The 19,702-nt window shown below is 43.2% G+C and overlaps 3 protein-coding genes across 4 annotated transcripts; 1 reads left to right on the forward strand and 2 right to left on the reverse strand.

Annotated features, from left to right (window-relative positions):
- Positions 1 to 1,892: 1,892 nt before the first annotated feature.
- LOC102699522 (remorin 4.1) lies at positions 1,893 to 3,566 on the reverse strand. Its single transcript, XM_040525665.1, has 2 exons — positions 2,649 to 3,566; positions 1,893 to 2,513 (listed from the first exon to the last, which is right to left on the reverse strand). The coding sequence occupies exons 1-2, from the start codon at positions 3,429 to 3,431 to the stop codon at positions 2,322 to 2,324; spliced, it is 975 nt and encodes a 324-aa protein (XP_040381599.1). The 5' UTR covers positions 3,432 to 3,566; the 3' UTR covers positions 1,893 to 2,321.
- A 12,087-nt stretch (positions 3,567 to 15,653) lies between these two features.
- LOC102699800 (protein-lysine methyltransferase C42C1.13-like) lies at positions 15,654 to 19,298 on the forward strand. 2 transcript variants are annotated; one of them, XM_040526134.1, is made up of 2 exons: positions 15,654 to 16,512; positions 19,039 to 19,298. In XM_040526134.1, the coding sequence occupies exon 1, from the start codon at positions 15,688 to 15,690 to the stop codon at positions 16,495 to 16,497; it is 810 nt and encodes a 269-aa protein (XP_040382068.1). In that variant the 5' UTR covers positions 15,654 to 15,687; the 3' UTR covers positions 16,498 to 16,512; positions 19,039 to 19,298. The 2 variants fall into 2 exon arrangements, with proteins under 2 accessions (XP_040382068.1, XP_040382069.1); XM_040526135.1 differs by lacking the exon at positions 19,039 to 19,298 and adding an exon at positions 16,669 to 17,290.
- Positions 17,377 to 19,587, reverse strand: LOC102709188 (L-type lectin-domain containing receptor kinase IX.1). The gene has a single exon (XM_006657799.3). It carries the CDS (start codon positions 19,568 to 19,570, stop codon positions 17,501 to 17,503), a length of 2,070 nt encoding a protein of 689 aa, XP_006657862.2. The 5' UTR covers positions 19,571 to 19,587; the 3' UTR covers positions 17,377 to 17,500.
- Between the last annotated feature and the right edge of the window lie 115 nt (positions 19,588 to 19,702).

Consider the following 19,702-nt stretch of genomic DNA (forward strand, 5'->3'; position numbering starts at 1 on the left):
AGATGGCTTCCCTCAGAGGAGAGCACATCATGGTAATCCCTAGGCATATGGGACCATCTGGCTTCTGCTCTACACTAAATTTGGTAATTGTATAGCCTATTAAACCCTCATTTTTTGTTTTGGGTTATAACCTAAAATTTAAATTTTCAACCTTAGATTTAAGGTTAATTTTGAGTGTTTTTCACTGAAATTTTTTACAGCTTTGACTTTTAGATCGTTGTGAACACCTATATAAAAATTTTATTCGTAAATTATTTTCTGTTTGCTTGGCCCTTTTTTCTTTAAAAAGCCTAAAGATGACTTCAAAACTCACATAATCTGACAAGGCCTTGACGTAAACATCACCAACCCATCTTTACCATATTAAAATTTGTCAAGGTTTATTTTTATCAGAAAATTAGTAAGGTTTATTTTGGTTATAAACCGAGCATGCGCATAAATTTTGTCACACTCTTAATTTGTTCCTTAAAAAATATCTTAGTCTATCACAATTCAGAAATGCAATATGAATTCAGCTTGACTTTAACCAACAAAAAAGTTTCCAGATCCAATAACAACCCAAAATATAAACACTCTTATTTAGATTTGTAATCATAAATTGTTATATTTTCAAGAACGCTCTCTATTGGAAAGTGAAAAAGAAAATGAGATGAAACACCTAGATCTATCCAAATCGTCGACTAGACTGCAAGGGCACCTTCAGATATACTTTAGGGTTACAATACTCCATTCATCTCAAAATATAATTATTTCTATAAGTAGACGTAGATATTAAGAAAATATATGAAAATGATTGAAACGAGGAATGTTGTGATTGATTGAAGAAAGAATGTAGGTGAAAAAGTTAAATAGAGAATAATTATGATTAGTTGAGATGACGATACAGATAGAAAAATAACTATATTTTAAGATAATGATGGGTGATCTAAATAACTTTGTTTGGGAATGGAGATAGCAGTTGTTTAATGGGTTAATATCCCCTGCAATAATGCATATCCACTAGGTGTCCATGTAAACCTCATTTACTTTAGTTCCATATGTTAGTGACGTATACTATACACTGCCGCAGAGGATCTCATCTAGTTGTTTAATAAGTGCAGTTCCTCTCAAAGTCTCACCTTGTTAGTGTGAGAGCGAGTTAATGTGACATTTGAAGCAACCCCCTCAATTAAGTCATCTTGTCCTGATGTCCTCGATTTGTTATTTACTGTTAAGTAGATTGGGCAGGACAATATGAAAGAACAACTCACGTTCTGATGTTCAAACTCGAAGCAAAACCAGTGGGTCACATGCCCAAATCAAGGCAGCAGGATTCAGCAATGTACCCGAAAGTTAACCCTATGCTCGTGTACTATCCCCTACTACACTGCACATTCAAGACTTTTGTCAAAATGTTGTTAAGCCATAAAGAAGAAGGAAAAGGTGCTGGCCCTGCTGGCCAGGACAGCAGAGAAACTTCAAACCTACGTAGAATTAGGCCTTGTTTAGTTCCAAAATTTTTTTCTAAAAATATCATATTTTGGACACCTAAATAAAGCATTAAATATACATGAACATTAAGACTAATTATATAATTATGGGAAAAATCTTGAGACGAATCTTTTGAGTCTAATTAGGATGTGATTAGCCATAAGTGCCACAGTAACCAATATGTGCTAGTGATAGATTAATTAGACTCAAAAAAGATCTCTCTTGCGGTTTTTAGGCGGAATCTAAAATTTATTTTGTAATTCGACTACATTTAATATTTTAAATGTGTGTCAAAAACTTGACGTGATGTTTTTGCAAATTTTTTTTACAAACTAAACAAGGCTTTAGAATGAGGTGAAGCAATTGGCAAATGGAGATCAAGAAAGCCACTGCCACTCCATCCAGAAACTGAGCCAGCAAAATTTACACAAAACGGTAGTAGCTTCATATCTTGTTCATATTGACATACACAATCCTTGATGATGACCAAAAAAAAAGACAAATTACAGGCAGCTCTTGTCCCCTCCCATAAGCTCTTGGGGCAGAGCACCATCCATCTTATGCTATATACTTGCTCTGTCTGTCCCTTCAACCATTTGCAATACCTTATCAAACACAAAGAAAGAAAAGAGAAAAAAAAAAGATGGAAATTTGATGATGACGAATACATCATACATGTGGATACAGCACTAAAACGAGAGTTCCACACAGCAACCATCACAGCACTGATCCCTGTGAAGCGAAGCGGTGAACGATCAGCCGCCGCCGCCGGCGACGACGACGGCGACGGCGAGCAAAGCAGGGAGAGGAGGAGGAGGAAGAAGAGGAGGAGGAGCAAGGGTGAGGTGGGCTCAGAAGAAGGAGCGCTTGGACGGCGCCCTGCCCACGGCCCTCATGAAGTTGGCGAGCTCCAGCACGCGCGCCACCTTGGTGCCCCTCTTGGCCTCCGCCGACGCCCGCTTCTCCTCCGCCTTCTGCCGCGCCTTCGCCACCTCGTTCTGCGCCTTCTCCATCGCCTTCGCCCTCTTCTCCTCCAGCTTCCTCTGCAATCAATCCCCAATTCCCCCCACCTAATTCGATCAGAACTTTCGTGCGTAGCTCGATTGGTGGAAAATCAATGGCGTCGTCCAGTCTGAATTGAATCGATCGATCAGGTGATTGTTTTTAATTGCTGTTACCTCGTACTTCTTGAGCCAGGCGTTGGCCTTCTCGACCTGGTCGCCCTCCCAGCCATTGATGACGACCTCCTCGCGCTTGAAGCGGTTGTTGACCTTGGCGACCTCGGCGATCTGCCACGCGGCGATCTTGGACTCCACCTCCTCCTTCTTCACCTGCCCCACCGACACCTCATCGCCGTGGCCGCCGCCGGACGCCGCAGCGGCGTCCCCGGGGGCGGGGAGCGCGAGCTGGGCGCGGCGCGGCGACGGGATGGGGTTGCTGTCCGGCACGATGGCGAGCGGGTTCGTCTCCTCCAGCTCGTCCTCCCCGATCCTCCCCAGCGCGTCGTCCACGGTGCGGCTGGAGTCGCCGCCGTTCGCGGCTGCGGAGGCGGCGGCGGCGGCGGCGTTGGCACTGGCTGCTGCGGCGACCATGGCCGAGAACTCCCTGCTCATAGTAGGGAAGAGCTCACTGGGGGCGGTCTCGCTCCCGACGGAGCGGATCGACGTGTGCCTGCTCCCCGCCGCGGACTCCCACGACTCCCTCCTCCGTCGGTGGTACGACGACGGCTGGCTCGGCGTCGGCGTCGGCGGCGGGCTCAGCGCGTGGATGTCCCTGAACTCCGGCTCCTCCTCCACCACCACCTCCTCCTGACGCTCCTCCCTCTCCCTCTCCCTCTCCCTCTCCTCGCCGCCGCTGCTGACGACGATCTCCCGGCCGGTGCTGACGACGATGTCCCCTTCGGCGCCGCGGCTGCTGCTGCTGCTGCTGCTACCACTAGCCGCCGTTTGTTCACTCAACATGTGTCGCCGTGGGTGATGCTGCCGTCGCCTCCGCCGCCGCTAGTGCTCAGCCACTAGCACACGCGTAACCATCGGCGTCTCACTGGCTCTTCTTCTCCGACGAGCTGAGCTGCGGTGGTGAGTAGGATCGGATGCTTAGCCTGTTAAATAGGCGGGAGCCGAGGGGGGAGGTGGGCCAGCCCGTGTCAGTGCCATTGCCCGCCACTGTAGGGGCAGTTTGGGTATTTTCCGTTTCGATCCCCCATTTCGTGTGCCTTTTGGGCGGCTTCGTCCCGCTTTCTGATTTTGGAGGGGTGTGTTTGTGTTTATTTTTGGGGGGTGTGTAAAGCGCGCTGGGCTCACGCCATCATATTCATTCCCTTCTAATCCTAACAAGCGCCGTATGATTATATTTTTTCCCCTTTGATTAGTACCAGAAATTTAGATTGGATACGAGTCAGTTTTTTAGTCAAAGCGGGAACATTCTAGCCCTACGAGTTATTTTAGAGAGGTAAAGACATAGATCCCTTATAACAATAATGCCTCCTTTGATTCAAAGTAAATTCACAGGAATTTTAGAGAATTTTATTCCTATAGGAATTTTTCCTACAAAACCATTTAAATCAAAGGAAAGAACCATATGAAATCGTATGAAATTCCTATGGAATGCCTCTTCTCATAGAAGTTTTCGAGGAAATTTAACAAGATGTAGAACCTCATGGAAAAAAAAATCGTTTGAGTCTTTATCTCTCGTTAAATTCCTGTGTTTTGCAATCTTCATTTTTACGGTTACATATTCTATGTTTTTTCTAATCCTCCGTTTTTTATTCCTGTGATTCAAAGTGCCCTAAGTTTAGACTGGACAACGGAGGAACACACAATAGACTATAGACATGAATAAATAGTGTGACAGCGGTGTCACCAATGGAGCCGTGGTGATGGAGAGGGGCGATGATATGATGTTGAAGTCAAGTGTAAAATCCGGTGGTGGGGGAGCCGCTGCGGACAAAAAAAAACCTAGAAGGGGCACCCACCGGTAACCGACTTAGGGAGAATCACATGAAAGGGTGCTAGCAAGGAAGGGGTTGGAACGCTAGTGTAGGGGAAGACGGAGGCTCTAGATTGTAGGAGAGTGTGCAAATTCACATATATAGTTAGGACGGGGTAGGAGGAGACACAGATAAGCTTACTCCTACGTCCATAAATCTTGATAAGATCTACATGACCTAAAAGTGAATACAATAAAAGAGCATTTTGATATTTTCCATAAGTTGAAAGAAACTATCATTAATATATTTTTATCACCATTTCATGTATATATCGTTTGCAGACTATTACGTATATTCAGTATTGACATGTAAACCTAGTAACTACACAATTTTTTATTTTAAAAAATGTTAAGAGTTAGTGGAGTGCTTAACTTATAATAGATTCTATACTTATTTTTTTACTTATAAAAATATGGGTTGGTGGTGAGTGGATATGTAATGACTAACCATCCATCACCACTGTCTTTTTTATATAAGCGTATATTTAGTGCAGACGGTAAATAATATAATGGTATAGACATCACTTATATATCACATCATTATATAAAACTCAAGTACCAGCCCCTTCTAATCGAGCTATGCGTAAGTTAATTAGTTAGTACATGATTAATTAATTAATAATTTTAAAAATTAAAAATAGAAGTTTTTTAAAATAACTTTTATATAGAAAATTTTTAAAAAATATAATATTTAACCATTCAGTAAGCGTATGGAAGAAAAAACGAGAGAATTTAGACCTATACCCGAGGAAGAGAGGAAAGAACGGCCCCACATAGTCGGTAGTATAACAGGCGAACCTTCGAGTGATTCTGTTTCCCGTTCGATGGATGCGAACGAGGTCCCGTGCCATGAAGCTCCGAGAGATCTGCGTGCCCTACAGGCCTACGGCGGTCAACACACACTACCAGTAACCAGCGGAAACAACAAAAGCGTAATTAGGTGATTAGGTCATGTCAACGTCAAACCCACCAACAAAATAAAGATTAATTCGGATTTAAATATCATGCCCGATTTTTTTAGTAGTTACGGCGCGAGCAGGGTGGCGGATCAGTTATCTACGTGCTGGTTTTTAGATCAATATATCATATATTTGACAGCGACGTTTTACCGCACACGTAGAGAGATAATTATCATCTTTTGCATGGAGGCGATTGGTGGTCAAAAGACGTGGTCGGCCGCGGGTAAAACCCCGTCTCGCTTTCACGGAGTTAAAAAGCAGTGTGTGGCCAGTTTCAATACAATGCATGTTTCATAAGATATCAAACATCAGTAAAGTTAGTCATTAAATAAAAAGTTTTATAAGATGAAAGCGAGTTGATGAAATTTATCTGGCTCGGTTAACTAGTTTACAGTCTTAAGTTTTATCCTCATAAAACTCATCGAGAGCTCGATTATCTAGTTTACATTCTTATTAACTATATATAAGACTGTGTATTGAGATTGGTATTAGTGAAGGGGTTAGTGAAATAATTATTTGAGGCGGTTGTGAATTAGCGGCCGAGCCGTGTGGGTCCAAAGGTGGGCCTGGTTAGGGCCCAGGGCTGGGAGATCGACGGCGTGAGATGCGTCTGGTGCGGGCGAGACGAGAGAGGCGCGTGGCAGAGATGAGAAGGGACAAACCCGTCAGGTGAGGCGTTGGCCGTTAAGCCGACTGGATAGGGGGTGTGCCACTATGCCGGGTATGGCCGTCTCCTGTTTTGATGCTGCTGCAACTACTCGTTGTTTCTCTTGCGAGCACGTTGCTGCCCGTCGTGACACACCACGTGGCCGTGTCTGCAACAGCGGTTGCAGGAAGATTTAGGGGTTGATTGTGAAGCGGTATACTGTAAATAAAAAATAATTTATAAATAAAATATTATATCCTTTCCGTTTTATAATATAAGATATAAGATATTTTTGTTTACAATGATTGATCATTTGTCTTATTTAGAAAATTATAAAAATATCATTTATTTTGTTTGTGAATCACTTTATTATCAAAAGAACTTTAAACACAACTTTCATTTTTATATTTGTATTAAATTTTTAAATAAGACAAATGGTCAAACGGTATAATAAAAAAGTCAAACATCTTAAATTATGAAACAGATGAGGTAGTATATGTTTTCTTAACGATCTAAATATTAATGTTAAAAATAAGCTTTAGTAAAAAGAAACCGTAGAGTACTTTAAAATTTAAACTTAAAAATTTAAATTTTGACTTATAAGCATAAATATAAGCAAAAATATTGATGGTAGCTGTGACCACTGTTCACGAGGTGTTCAAGTGAATAGAGACGGATGTGAAAAAGAAAGAGAAACACCAGAGCGGCTGACTAAATGTACGTTATTACTCGTGCACTAGATTACGACTTGAAAGTTCTTCTACTGTATTTTGAAATGTAAGAAGTAAAAAAAAATACACGTCAACTAAATCAAATCGTAATAAAATAAATATTAATTATACATATGTTAAATAATAAGATGGATGATGACGACACATGTTCCAAAATACCTGACATTAATTATTTAGAGCATTTGTTTAGTTGTAGCCATATATAGTAGTGATTACTTTCCAATAAATTACTAATCACAATTTGCTACGTCTAATTTTAGACAATCTGTGGCAAGATTATCTAGTCATGGTATGGAGTGGCTAAGGATTTGATAAACTTAACTTAGACATTGTGACATTTTTTGTTGGCTCATATTGACAAAGTATGACTAGCAACCAAACGGATCATTAAAATCAAAGAAAGTAATTAGTACGTTTTTAAAATATAAGTATTTATAATTTGTTTAGAATATGCTAAGAAGATGTCAAATAAAATTCTCTTTTAGATAATTCATTGCTGAATTTTTAAATTTGCAATTGATTAGATTATCTTTCTAAGTGCCTGATGATTTTTGAAATTTTTGAAATGATTAAAATCACGAGAACTACTGCATAGATGTTTATATTATGGTATAATATCTGAATTCTAAATTCTAGAAATAATTATATTTGGAAAAATAAAAGTATAGTACGTTTTACCCTTTCCACGCGCGCACCATCTCCAGCTGTACTCGGGCTGTACAACGTTGGACGCACGGGGCAAAAGGAAGAGTGCAGAACACGGTGCGTGCATGCGTGAGCTCACTCGAACCCGACCGGTAGAAACGACCGCGCCATGACATGCACGCACGTAGCAATCAGTCAACACAGCAAAGCCCAGGAGGAAAAAAAAAAAGAACCAAGGATGATATCCAAAATTCTCTTGCTTTGCTTTGCTTTGCTTTGTGCTTCTAACCTTTATTACCACTACTTTACAGCCTGTGAGAGTGAGAACGAATGTTTTTCGCAACCTGCCGCTGATATTTGACGCGGCCAAAACACGGCCGTGTGCCACAAAAACCACACGTTCTTTCCCTCTACGGAATAACCGGAAATTTGTGAGTTTTGCGAGCTGTCACTCATCCTTTTCTTTTAATTATGCTTATAAACCATAATTTAAATTTTGACCTTATAAATTTAGATTTGATTTTAAAGATTTCTCTACTAGTTTATTTTCCGGTCTTAACTTTTAGATCACAAATAATATATAAGTAAAAATTTATTTACAAATTATTTTTATATAAATATGTTATTAAGTATTTTTAATGAAAAAACCAATCACCCATGACAGGAAAAGGATATCATTATCCCGGGTAGACGTCATGGATTGAGAAGGATCACGGGAGGACAGGACATACTCGACGTATCGATCGATCGATCGAGAACCAAATGCGAACTCCGTCTGGGTGACTCGGTCGCAGTTTCGCAGTGTGCTTAAGATTTTGCAAGGGGGCCCAGTGGTGGATACAACAGAGGAAACAAACAAATGGAGAGATGGTAGGAGCTAGGCAAGGATCCTCTGTAACAACCATATCTACAACGATCGTTGCAGATTCGACTATAATTTGACTGGCCCCAGCAGAGGATGGATGCTCCGAATGGGTGCAGAGGTTACCATCAGGATTCAAGACTATGAGAAAAGCTAACAGGATTTGTCAAGTTTGAAGATTTTTTTGAAAAGGATGCCATGTATGAAAGGCAATAGTGCAACATCTAAAGGTGCCAAATTACAGTGGCGTATTTCTCCCTACAATCTATGTAATATCCGATCAAAGAAGACTCGATGATCAAGTAGTAGCAGACAATATTACAACCATCGAGCACTGGTCAGTTTCTCTTTCGACAAAAATTGGTGAGCATGATTTAAGTTGAATGTACATCCAACCTTATTTTTTCGCTTTTATTTATACTTATGAGCTAAAATTTAAATTTAATTTTAGAGTTTTTTTATGACGGTATTATTTTTAGTCTTCGTTTTTATATCGTTAATAACACGTATATGAAAAATTATTTCTAAATTATTTTTCATTTGCAAATATACGATTTGACTTTTTTACATGAAAAAACAATCAAACCTATAGAATCCTACTCTTTGGGCTTGATTGGGAGAGCTTTAGAGTCTGAGAAACAGCTGTTTGGTAGCTAACTTTCGAGAAGCTAGTAAAGCTTTGAAACCTAACTTTTCTGGCTTCTTAGTTTATTTTCTATAATCTGTAACTCTTAGAAGCTGTTGACCATTTAGGATAGCTTTAAAAGCCCTCACAAGCTGCATAGTGCCTCTGCCAACCGTGAGAGAAGTCTAGAATTTTGCTTTCACTTTAGAAATGGATGTACACTAATGTTTTGGGGGAAAATACAAATGACACTTTTTATAAAGCAAATCCAAACCACAGTAAACTTAGCTAGTGCTGAGGTTCCTTGACAAAAGAATTGGTAGTGCTCTCCTCTCTCTGCTCACAGAAGGTGGGTACGCAGAGGATCGTTGCGGCAGGCACAGGCAGGTAGGTCATGGTCAACCTTAACCGTACCCTACCATGATAATAGCCCAAGCAAGGCCCATCATCGCCCACAGCGCCTCCAGGCCCTGGCCCACTGGAACAGCCGGGCCCACCACGTCATGGGGCGCCATTGCCACCGGTCAGGTCAGACGCGACGCGGTTGTCGGCCAGGCCTGGGCGGGGGCGGGGGGGTGTCCAGACACGTGGGCAGCGCGCCCGCTTACCGACAGCCGCCGTGACCCGGCGCCGGCGGCGCGCGCGAGACGTCACCGCGAGACCGCGACTCGAGCGAACGACGGCGGGCGCGAGCGCGCGATGCCGCGAGAGCGTCATGCCGCCGGCCGCGGGGGGCGCCCGCGCTCGCGTCGCCATTGTATTGTGTGATCATGCATGGAGCGCGGCGTGACGGCGACCCAGCCATCCATCCATCCGTTCCATTCCATCGCCCATGCGTCGCTAGCGACTAGCATATACTGTTATTAACTATTCTCTGCCTCTCAAAATATATAGTTCCTCCGATATAAATATTATGGTAAGAATAATTAGTCATTTTTTAAAGTTTAGATCTAATTTTATGTTAAAATAAATTTATAAAAACTATAAGTTTATGATACTATGTAGTACTTTTCAAAGAGAATTAATGTTTATAATTTATCTTGTATTCAAACTAATCATCTTAGAAATAATTGATGGTCGAGAATTTAGAAATTAAATTAAATTTTATTTAGAAAAATATTTTTTGATGGGACATAGTAGTAACCTAGGATAACATCCAGATTTTTATAATCATAAAATCAGCCAAATCCTATCCTAACTGCATTGCCCCGTTCTGAGACGGAGGCATGAACAAGCGGTAGGAGAAATATCATGTTCCAGTGTCTAATCTTTTCTGTGGCCGTATACTTGTTTAATCATCCTTTTCCAAGGGAGTTAGTGACGATAGGGCCGGAAGAGAATAAAAATTGGGTTGGTGCGCTGATCACTTTCGCTGCGAGTGTTGCTGACTTGCTGCTAATTTCTGCCACTTGCCGCCGTTCGGTTGGCCCTCTACGGCGAGGATGATAATGGATGATGCTTTATGCGAGATACGGCTCTGTTTGTTTTGCATTTCTTTTTCGTTAGGGTGGTCAGTGCACCGGAGCCAATAAACAGGTTTAGGTAGAGTATTCACAGTTTTTTTTTTCTAACAAAACCATTCGGTTTTTTGGATGTGCCTATTTTACTCCTACTACTAGATCATGAATCCGATAGATTTGAGCACTTCAGGCCCAGCTTGCTGGCCGCGTAGCGAAAGCTATCTGTTCCGAGAGATTGACACGACACGCATGACTCATTTGCATGCAAACTTTTAGATGGCTGAGTGCCGTGTCTACCTAGCTTCCGTATAGTTCCTAAGTTTGCCAAAAAAACATGTGTCAAACGGTTGACTGAATATGTACGGGCATATCTCGCGAGTATGGTGAGGTCTTTTTGGGGCACCTGATTCTACTGAATTACTTATAGCATTTTCAGTAGATACTTTATGCCATCGTTCATTCTAAAAAGAATAGTATGTGAGAAGAAAGTTGCTTCAGATAATTCTCACGTCATTTAAAAATAGAGGAACTCTAAATATAAAGTTTTTCTCTTCTCACTTCATATCCCAACAACATGAGATGAGGTGAATGTAAAATATTAGTAGAGTATATATGAATGATGGAGTATGGATATTGTGTTAGATTGATAATTGATATGAAGAGAGAATATATTTTAGATGATCATATAAATAGTAATCTAGATGATTAAATTTAGATAATCTCTTGAAAATGCTCTTCGAGTCACAAATCATACCAGCTACCGGGGAGCAATCGCTTAATAATGTTCCAAGCTCAAGAATCCAGATTTTAAAGCATAATAATGATTGAGACTCCTATATTAACTAAGAACAAATTAAAATATGACTGTACCAAAGATAATACGATATTTAATCACTCCTCCGTTCCTCCCCTCTCAACTGTTTGCTTGTACCCCCGTTATCGAGATGTCTGTGTGAAGATGCATCTCCTCTCTCTGTATTCCTTCCCATCCGTTTAGTAAAATAACTAGTATTGTGACACACATGATTGTGTCTGATACATCAAATTATCAAAATATTTTTTTTTATTTTCGCACGCACGGTTTTCAACCGCTAAACAATACGTTTTTTTACTATCGTCTCTATATAAAAACTCATTATCTAACATTTATAAAGTAGAACTTTTTATGTTTATTATAGTTAATTTCATTTACACTATCAAATAGCTATACAAATTAGATAATCTTTCATCATAAAAGAACGTTGGCATCGTGCACCGATTAACTCTCCGTTTTGGACAGCCTTACATCACTAAGGGTGCATTTGGTTACCGCTTCATCCCTAACGATATCTCTCATCCAGACTAGGTTTAGCCTAGAAATAAAGGTACACATGCAACTATTTAGTTATTGTATCGGATTAATCTCATTAGCACAAAATTATGTTTGGTTGCATGCATGAGAGACACAGCCAATCAAAGATTTTGTTTGGTTGACTCACACAGTATGTATGAGTACATGTATATTTGGTTGGGATGATTGGTCTACGAAGGAAAATTCCTACAATATAAACCAATTAAAATTTCCCATATCCTAAATTCAGCAAAATCATTATAGCAGCAGTACTATATATATACATATTCAAATAATTATGTTACTATTTATTTATTAACTTTGGCCACTTGGTTTTTCTAGAAAACTATTACGTATGCTAAAAAATATGTTATATTAATAAAGTGTGACGTACACATATACAAGTATACAACTTACATAATCATCAACTAACCATTCAAAGGTTATTAATAGTCAAAGTTAAAATAGTAATGATCAATACTGATGAGTAAATGGAGATGAATGGAGTATATATATTCTATACTACACCCTAAGTATAACTTAGCTAAAACAAACCCCTCAAATCATACACACGAACTACTCTTCTGCCTCACATATTTCCTTTGCATAGTATTTATAGGAAAATATTTACTGGAAGTTATGCTAAATTTATGTGTAGATCAATACTTTAACTGAAAAGAAGCACACTTATGATACGCATAGTCTATTTAAAAAAAAATAGCCACGTATAAATACAGTAAACCAAACAACCTTAATAGGATGTCAAAACGCAGCCGGCCGGTTCCTATTCCTATTCCTGGCTGCCAATACTGCTATCAAACATTTTCGACAGTTACGTAATGCTCGCGCAATAACGAATCTACTGCGTGCCATACCGCCACGCAATTGAGCTATCTAGCTAGACGTAAGATGCCACTCACTCGAGGTTGGTTAATTAGGCATGGGCAAGCAAACTGGCCATGCATTTCTTGACTACTTGTGCTGCATGCAGCAGCAGCACGGTGGCCGCCGCTTTCTCGATCGTGCGTGTGGAGCCCAGACGCGACCGGGCCGTGCCGTGCTCCGGCTCGGGTCGATCGGCTTGAACAGCACAACCCGGCTCGGTTGATCAGTGGATGGGGAATATTCGGCAACTGACACGTGTGAGCCTTATGCATGCTCAAGTCCGGCTAGTGCTTTGGAGGAATGATTTTGTTTGTCTGCGTGAGTCCAGTAATTTGGATGCATGTATGCTACTGCGCGATGTGATGGATTATGCGCTTCGAATGTCAAGAAAAACACATGGGCGATCGAGTGAACAATGTATCTTAGCTAGTACTCCCTCTATTTCACAATGTAAGTCTTTCTAGTATTGTCTAAATTTATATGAATGTTAATTAATCTAGACACGTATATATTATATATGTTATTCATACATGAATCTAAACAACACTAGAAAAACTTATAATATAAAACGGAGGTAGCAGTACTGTGGATGATTCGCTATGTGGATTTTTCGTGCTGTACAAGAGCACTAACTGGTATTAATCCGGTGCTTAGATGCCCAGATTGGTCGACAAATGTCCAGACCGCGTACATACATGCACCAATGTGCAAAACACCCGGCGGGCCTCAATCTGTCGGCAAATGCCATCGACCCGCATCGATTCCCTACCACACCCGGAAAACGGAGAGTGACCGTGGAGCCGCTCGGAGGAAACAACAACCGGACGAAGAGAAAATAACAAGCCAGCCCAGAGCACCAGCACCCAAAACCAAAAGTTCCCCGTTGATAGAGCCTGCAGTAGCAAGCAGCCTTTGTCCTGTTTCAGTCCACGATACTACGATCCATGTCGTACTGTGGTTGATGTTTGGTAGGACCGGCCGGCCGGCCGGCCTAGATGCAGAGCGCACCCACCTTCTCCCCGTAAACAAACACGTACGACGTGCCAGCCCCGGGACCCGAATCGATCGACCGGATCACGCAGACACAAGAAGAAGAAAAACAAATATTTATCGAAGCGTAACCGTGAAAGCGGCCGCCCGGCAACCCCGCGCGCGCGCCTGCGGCCGCAGCAGCAGCGTCGTCAGCACCGCACGTACCGCTATAAAAAAATTCCGAACGGCACCAGGGGGCGAAACGCGCGCCCCACCGCGAGAAGCTTCCCCTTCCTCCGCAGTTGCAACGCACCGGCCCGCGCGCGTATGTGCGTCTCGTCGGGGACGAGACGAGACGTCGCCTCGCGGGCGCGGGCGAGGGGTCACGGCTTGGTTTGCCCGTTGTCCCGGCCCGCGCGGGCGCGCGGGGGTAGCTTTCGCTGGCCCATCCGTTTGACGGGATCACGCAGTAGCAGTAGCAGCAACCGTGCCGTGCGTGGCGCGGACGTAGGAGATGTGGCAAAAGTGGCCGCATGCATCAACGCGCGTTCGGGTGGTGGTGCGTGGATTGGTTCGGTTTTGGTTTCGCGGCTTGACTTTACTTATTTTTTTCTCGGTCGATCGCGTCAGTGCTTCGGAAGAGATATCTGTAACAGTGCTGTTAAAGTGTCATGTTACGTCAGGTGAATGCAGAGAATTTTTCAAGGCGAGTGACACGTTCACGTTGCGCGACAGCAGGTTAAATTAAAATTAGTAATCGGGGACAGGCAGGCTTATCGCCTGCTGCAGATACGCGGCGTATCGGTGTGAATTTATATCACGGTTCATTGTCGTGATTGGCTGGGGGCGTGCGTATTTTTAGGGTTCTTGGTCGTGCACTCGTGCCGGGACAAGATGTTTCACTTCACGTCCGTCGTCGTCCGTGGGTGGTGACGTAGGCGAAAGCTTGTGTTGGTTTCGTTTTGTTTAATCCAAGGAGGGAGCTGTCGAGCTTTTGGGGTGCCACGTACGCACGTCCGACCCGGAGAAATTTAGCCGTGGAGCCGCCGGTGAAAAATTATCGATGTTTACTGGAGTTACGACTAGGTCAGTTGTTTGGAATAGTAACCAGTCAAGGTCACCGGCAATCTGGATCCAACTGGACGGATTGGACGGATTTTGGATATATCTTTTTCACTTGCTTATACTTAACTTAAAATTTGATTTTTTAAATTTTATATTTAAAGTTGATTTTAAGATTTCTTTTATCGTAGTTTGTTTTTTATTTTTTATTTTTAAATCACTAAGAACACATATACAAAATTTTTATTTATAAGTTATTCGGTTGCAAATATATTGTTTCACTTTTCCGCAAAAGGTGAAACAATAACCACCATATACTCCGCGTACTCAAATAAATATACTTAATAGTGAACATATTCTAGTAAAATAATTTTGAATACACTCTAAAACCTTGTCCAGACTCATGGTAATAAGATATGACACATTAGTATAATAGGTTTGTTTACTTAGGAACGGAGGAAGTATGCCTCTTTAATTTCTTCTCTAACTGTAAGAAGAGCGAACATAATATAACTTATAAATTTTGGTCAAGTCATGCGTAGCAGATGAAGCAATACGGCGGTATTCGCTTGCGGAACTGGGCAGTAGGTTACCGGATACCACCAATCCATTGGTTGGCAAGCTGATGAAGTCATCTGATGAATTTGTTTACAGAAGGTATGATTTCATCATAATTTCACCACAGATCTTCCAGGGCGAAAGTACCTTTTGAGATGATTCACGCAGAAGGTTTTGATCGGTCGTCGGGGTCGCCATTTCAGTGGGACACGGACCACGGTAACGGGCGGCCGTGCGTTTCTGGGCTTAAGATAATGCGGATCTTGTGATGGGCCAGTACCACCATTTGGGCTACAATAGCTGGAGGAAAAAAAAAGTCTTGGTTATCTTTTCGTTTCATTTGCAAGCCCAAAATGAAGTGGATGCTCGTGTTCTCCAGCAAATGCAAACCAAAGCAACGCCGTCTTTTCACCTCGGATGTCTGAAACTCTGAACCTTTTTTGTTCTAAAACCCCAGCCAGGCAGAACAGTCTGCTGGTCATTTTGCTCATCCCATGGCTGCCGCCGATCCCGTCGTCGCGGACACCGCCGCCTCCGCATCCACCTTCGCCGCCATATCTTCGGACTCTGAATCCGACGACCTCCACCTCCTCCTCCCGAATCTCCTCCCTTCCGCCGCCGCCGCCTCCAAATCGGACGCGCAGCTGCTCCACCACTTCCACCTCCCCGACCTTCCGTCCCCTGTCACCGTCCGCACCCTCCCCTCTCTCGGCCTCACCTTCCAGCTCTGGCCGTCGGCCACCACCCTCCTCCGCGTGCTGCCGGCCTCCCCGCACCTCCTCCCGCCCGCGCCCGCCCCGGGGAGCCCGCTTGGTATCCTCGAGCTCGGCTCCGGCACCGGCGCCGCTGGCCTCTCCCTGGCCGCGGCGCTCCCGGCCCACGCCGTCCTCTCGGATCTCCCCGCGGCGCTCCCCAACCTCCGCCACAACGCCGACCTCAACGCGCCCCTCCTGGACGCCCGCGGCGGCTCCGTCTCCGTCGTCCCGCTCCCGTGGGGCGACGCCGCGGCGATGGAGGCCGTCGCGGCCGTTTCTCGGTTCGACCTCGTCGTGGCGTCGGACGTGGTCTACTACGAGGCGTTGGTTGACCCCTTGATAGAGACGCTGCGGTTCTTCGTCAAGGGTGAGGTGGTGTTCGTGATGGCGCACATGAGGAGGTGGAAGCGCACGGACAAGAAATTCTTCGCCAAGGCGAGGAAGGTGTTCGACGTCGAGGTGGTACACGAGGACCCGCCGCTCGAAGGGTGGCGCCATGGGCCGGTGGTCTACCGCTTTACCGAGAAGAAGCAGCATGGCAAGAAGTGAAGAAGCTGCCTAAAGGTAATGTCTGCCTGCTGCTTGCTTGCTTGCGTTCGTGCTGTTGTTGTTTGTTGCGAAAGATCGTATTCGAATAATTAAACAGAGAAAAAAATGGTTCTTGTGAATTGCGATACATTGTGCAACTGAGGCCCAAAGTTGCTGTATTTGGTTGCATAGGGATCTGGATGTCTCGGGTGCTATCCTTTGTTTTATTCGAGGATTGTGGTTAATTCTCATGGAGTCAGAACGGAGTTTTGGATTTCGGTTGATTTAGGAGAAGCTATCTGATATGAACTCTGAAAAGTATAGAACTTTATGGTTGGGAAGGGACCATCCGAATTTTATAGTTCGAACAACGGAACAAGACTAAGTTAATGGTCCTCAAGGATACAACTCTAGCATGTCTTTGTACTAGCATTAGCATTTGAAATGGTGATGGACAGTTTCCAGTAAATAGATCAATTGCGTGATGCCTCTGCATGCAAGGAAGGAATGCCTGGAGACCGTATGTTACTTCTCATTGGAAGTTCTTTATTCTTTTGTACTATTTTTATGGAATTGGACTGGAAGCCACACAAGTATTATGTTCTCTTGCTACTTTTTTTTTTCCAAATTAATTTATACACTTCGTAGCAAGTTCCTTTCTTATGGTAGCAAAACTGTAAAAAATCATTTACATATCTAAATGAGGAACTAGACCTTTTTCTTGTGAACAAAGAAAGCTTTCTGCATCAATATATTGGAAGAGAGCAAAATCAATGCATTAGAATTAACCCTAAGGGAATGCATATACACAGAAATACTGAAATAGTTTACACCAATACATTTTGTTGCTATGTTCTATAGGTAGACAGTCTATACAAATGGTAATTGAATCAATGATGTTCGCAGCATCTAGCTAGAGTCAAATACATGTCTCTTTGCAGTTAAATTTTAGCGCCTCTCAAAAATAGTCAGCACCACACAAATGCAAAGTTGCAAACATAATCAATCATAATACATAGCAAACCTAGTAACCAACCTCTGGTAACCGAACAGAGGGAGGTGCACAAGAATCATTGGTTGCACTGGATGAGCTTGTAGTTCCGTAACCGTTGGGCCTCTCCAGCTCCTTCAGCATCCCATTAGATGAGTATGAAAATCTGCACAGAGAAATTGGTGGTGCAAAATACATTGCCACTGGCATCTTCGGTGGAAGGTCTGGTAATGGTGCTTCAAACTTCAGTACGCTTATGACCTGGTGAATCGAAGGCCGGAGATTATAATCTGGGTGTGCACACCACAGTCCAACAACCATCAAGGAAACAACTTCACGCTCGTCAAATTCACCATCAAACCTTCTATCAACTGCATTAAGTAACTCATTTCTTCCATAAAGATCCCAAACCCATTGAACCAAACTGATCTTGTCATGGTCTTCCTTTGGCACTACGGGCCTCCGTCCACAGGCAATCTCCAGTGCAAGAATACCAAAGCTGTAGACATCAGACTCTTTGCTTGCTTTCCCAGAGGTAACACACTCCGGAGCCATGTAACCCATTGTCCCAGCTAGCACTGTAGTTTGTAAGCCTCGGTCATGGTCCACAAGCCGTGCGAGCCCAAAGTCCCCAAGCTTAGCAGTGAATCCAGAATCAAGCATCACATTGCTTGGCTTGATATCACGGTGTACAACACATTGTTCCCACTCCTCGTGGAGATACAGGAGGGCAGATGCAACACCTATGGTTATCTTGAATCGCAATGGCCATGCAAAAAGGTTTCCACTGTCATAGAGGTGTTTGTCTAAGCTCCTGTTTGGCATAAACTCATACACTAACAAGAACTCCCCGTTCTCATGACACCACCCCACAAGTTGCACAAGGTTCCGATGCCTCAATCTGCTGATGATCTTGACCTCAGAGATGTACTCCTTCCTCCCCTGCGTCGACCCTTTTGCTACTCGTTTTATGGCAATTTCAATGTTTTGATCCTTCAAGAAACCCTGGTACACAGCACCGAAACCCCCTTCTCCAAGCTTTCTCTCCTCAGCAAAGTTGTTCGTTGCGGCTATGAGTTCATTGTATCGGAATCTCCTTGGGCCCCTGCCTTTCTCAAACTCACTGTCAATGGACTCATCACAATCTAGCTTCTCTTCTTCCTTCTCTCTTGACCTCCTAATCCTTCTAACTGTTCTAAAATGTAGAAAGAAGTAAACCAAGCCCATAGAGCAAACAACAGCACTAGCGCTGGTAGACAAGCTTATGACCAATATAGCTTTTGTTTTCCCAGTCTTCATCAGGTGCACATCTGTAGAATCAAATTCCCAGTAAAGAATCTGATGCAGCTCTACAAATTTACCTGTAGAAGCAGAAAATCCGATGGCCACCTTGTCTGTGAGATATTCCCTGAGATCAACCGAATACGATAGGCTGGAGTTACCACTGAATTGTGGGTTGTCCTGATATGACAAGAAAACACTCAAGTTCTTTGAATTTGCATGGTAAGTTACCCAAGCATTGGCTATCCGACCATCGTTGATACTGCTTTTCCATGTCACATTTGCTACAGATACAATTGAGTGGATGTTGATGCCTACATGGTTGCCATCTGGATCCCATGTGTTCTTGTGGCTGTCAAACTCAACAGCCACAATCTGGTTGAGTGGATTGTTCTGATCATTGCTATTGTTGAAGAGGCCAAGATAACCATCTATTGAGCTATTGGGGACCACAGAAGGGTATGATGAGAGGAAGAAGGCTAGTCCTTCACCGTACGAACTGTCGTTCGTGGGTGCATATAACTTGAATGTGAAGCGGGTTGTGAAGTTGGCTAACTGACCAGTGGTGCTGTCCCAGAGAGGCACTGGATCGGTGTAGACTGCTCGGCCTACACTCTGAGTGATTTTTCCATTCAACTCATCCTTGGTGAGCTTGACTGCTTTGTTGTAGAAAGCATCCTCCTGAAACTGAACTGTGGCTGATCCATTATGATTTGATTCGGTGAAGTTCAACTTGAAGGACAGAGGACTCACATGGGCAATTTCCAGGGAGAGGGAGAAGTAGAGAGCAAAGAGGCAAGCAGCTTTGGTTCTTGATCGCATGGTTGGATCCCTGGAGGCTGGAGAGAAAGCAGGACTGCAGGAGGGAGGATGGAAGGCAGGAAATGAAAAGAGACTACTTTTGCAGACCTGAGAACCTGTATAACCATCAACTTGGTCAATCTCCTTGGTTGC

Source organism: Oryza brachyantha, chromosome 7 (assembly GCF_000231095.2).
Source record: "Oryza brachyantha chromosome 7, ObraRS2, whole genome shotgun sequence".
Lineage (NCBI taxonomy): Eukaryota > Viridiplantae > Streptophyta > Magnoliopsida > Poales > Poaceae > Oryza > Oryza brachyantha.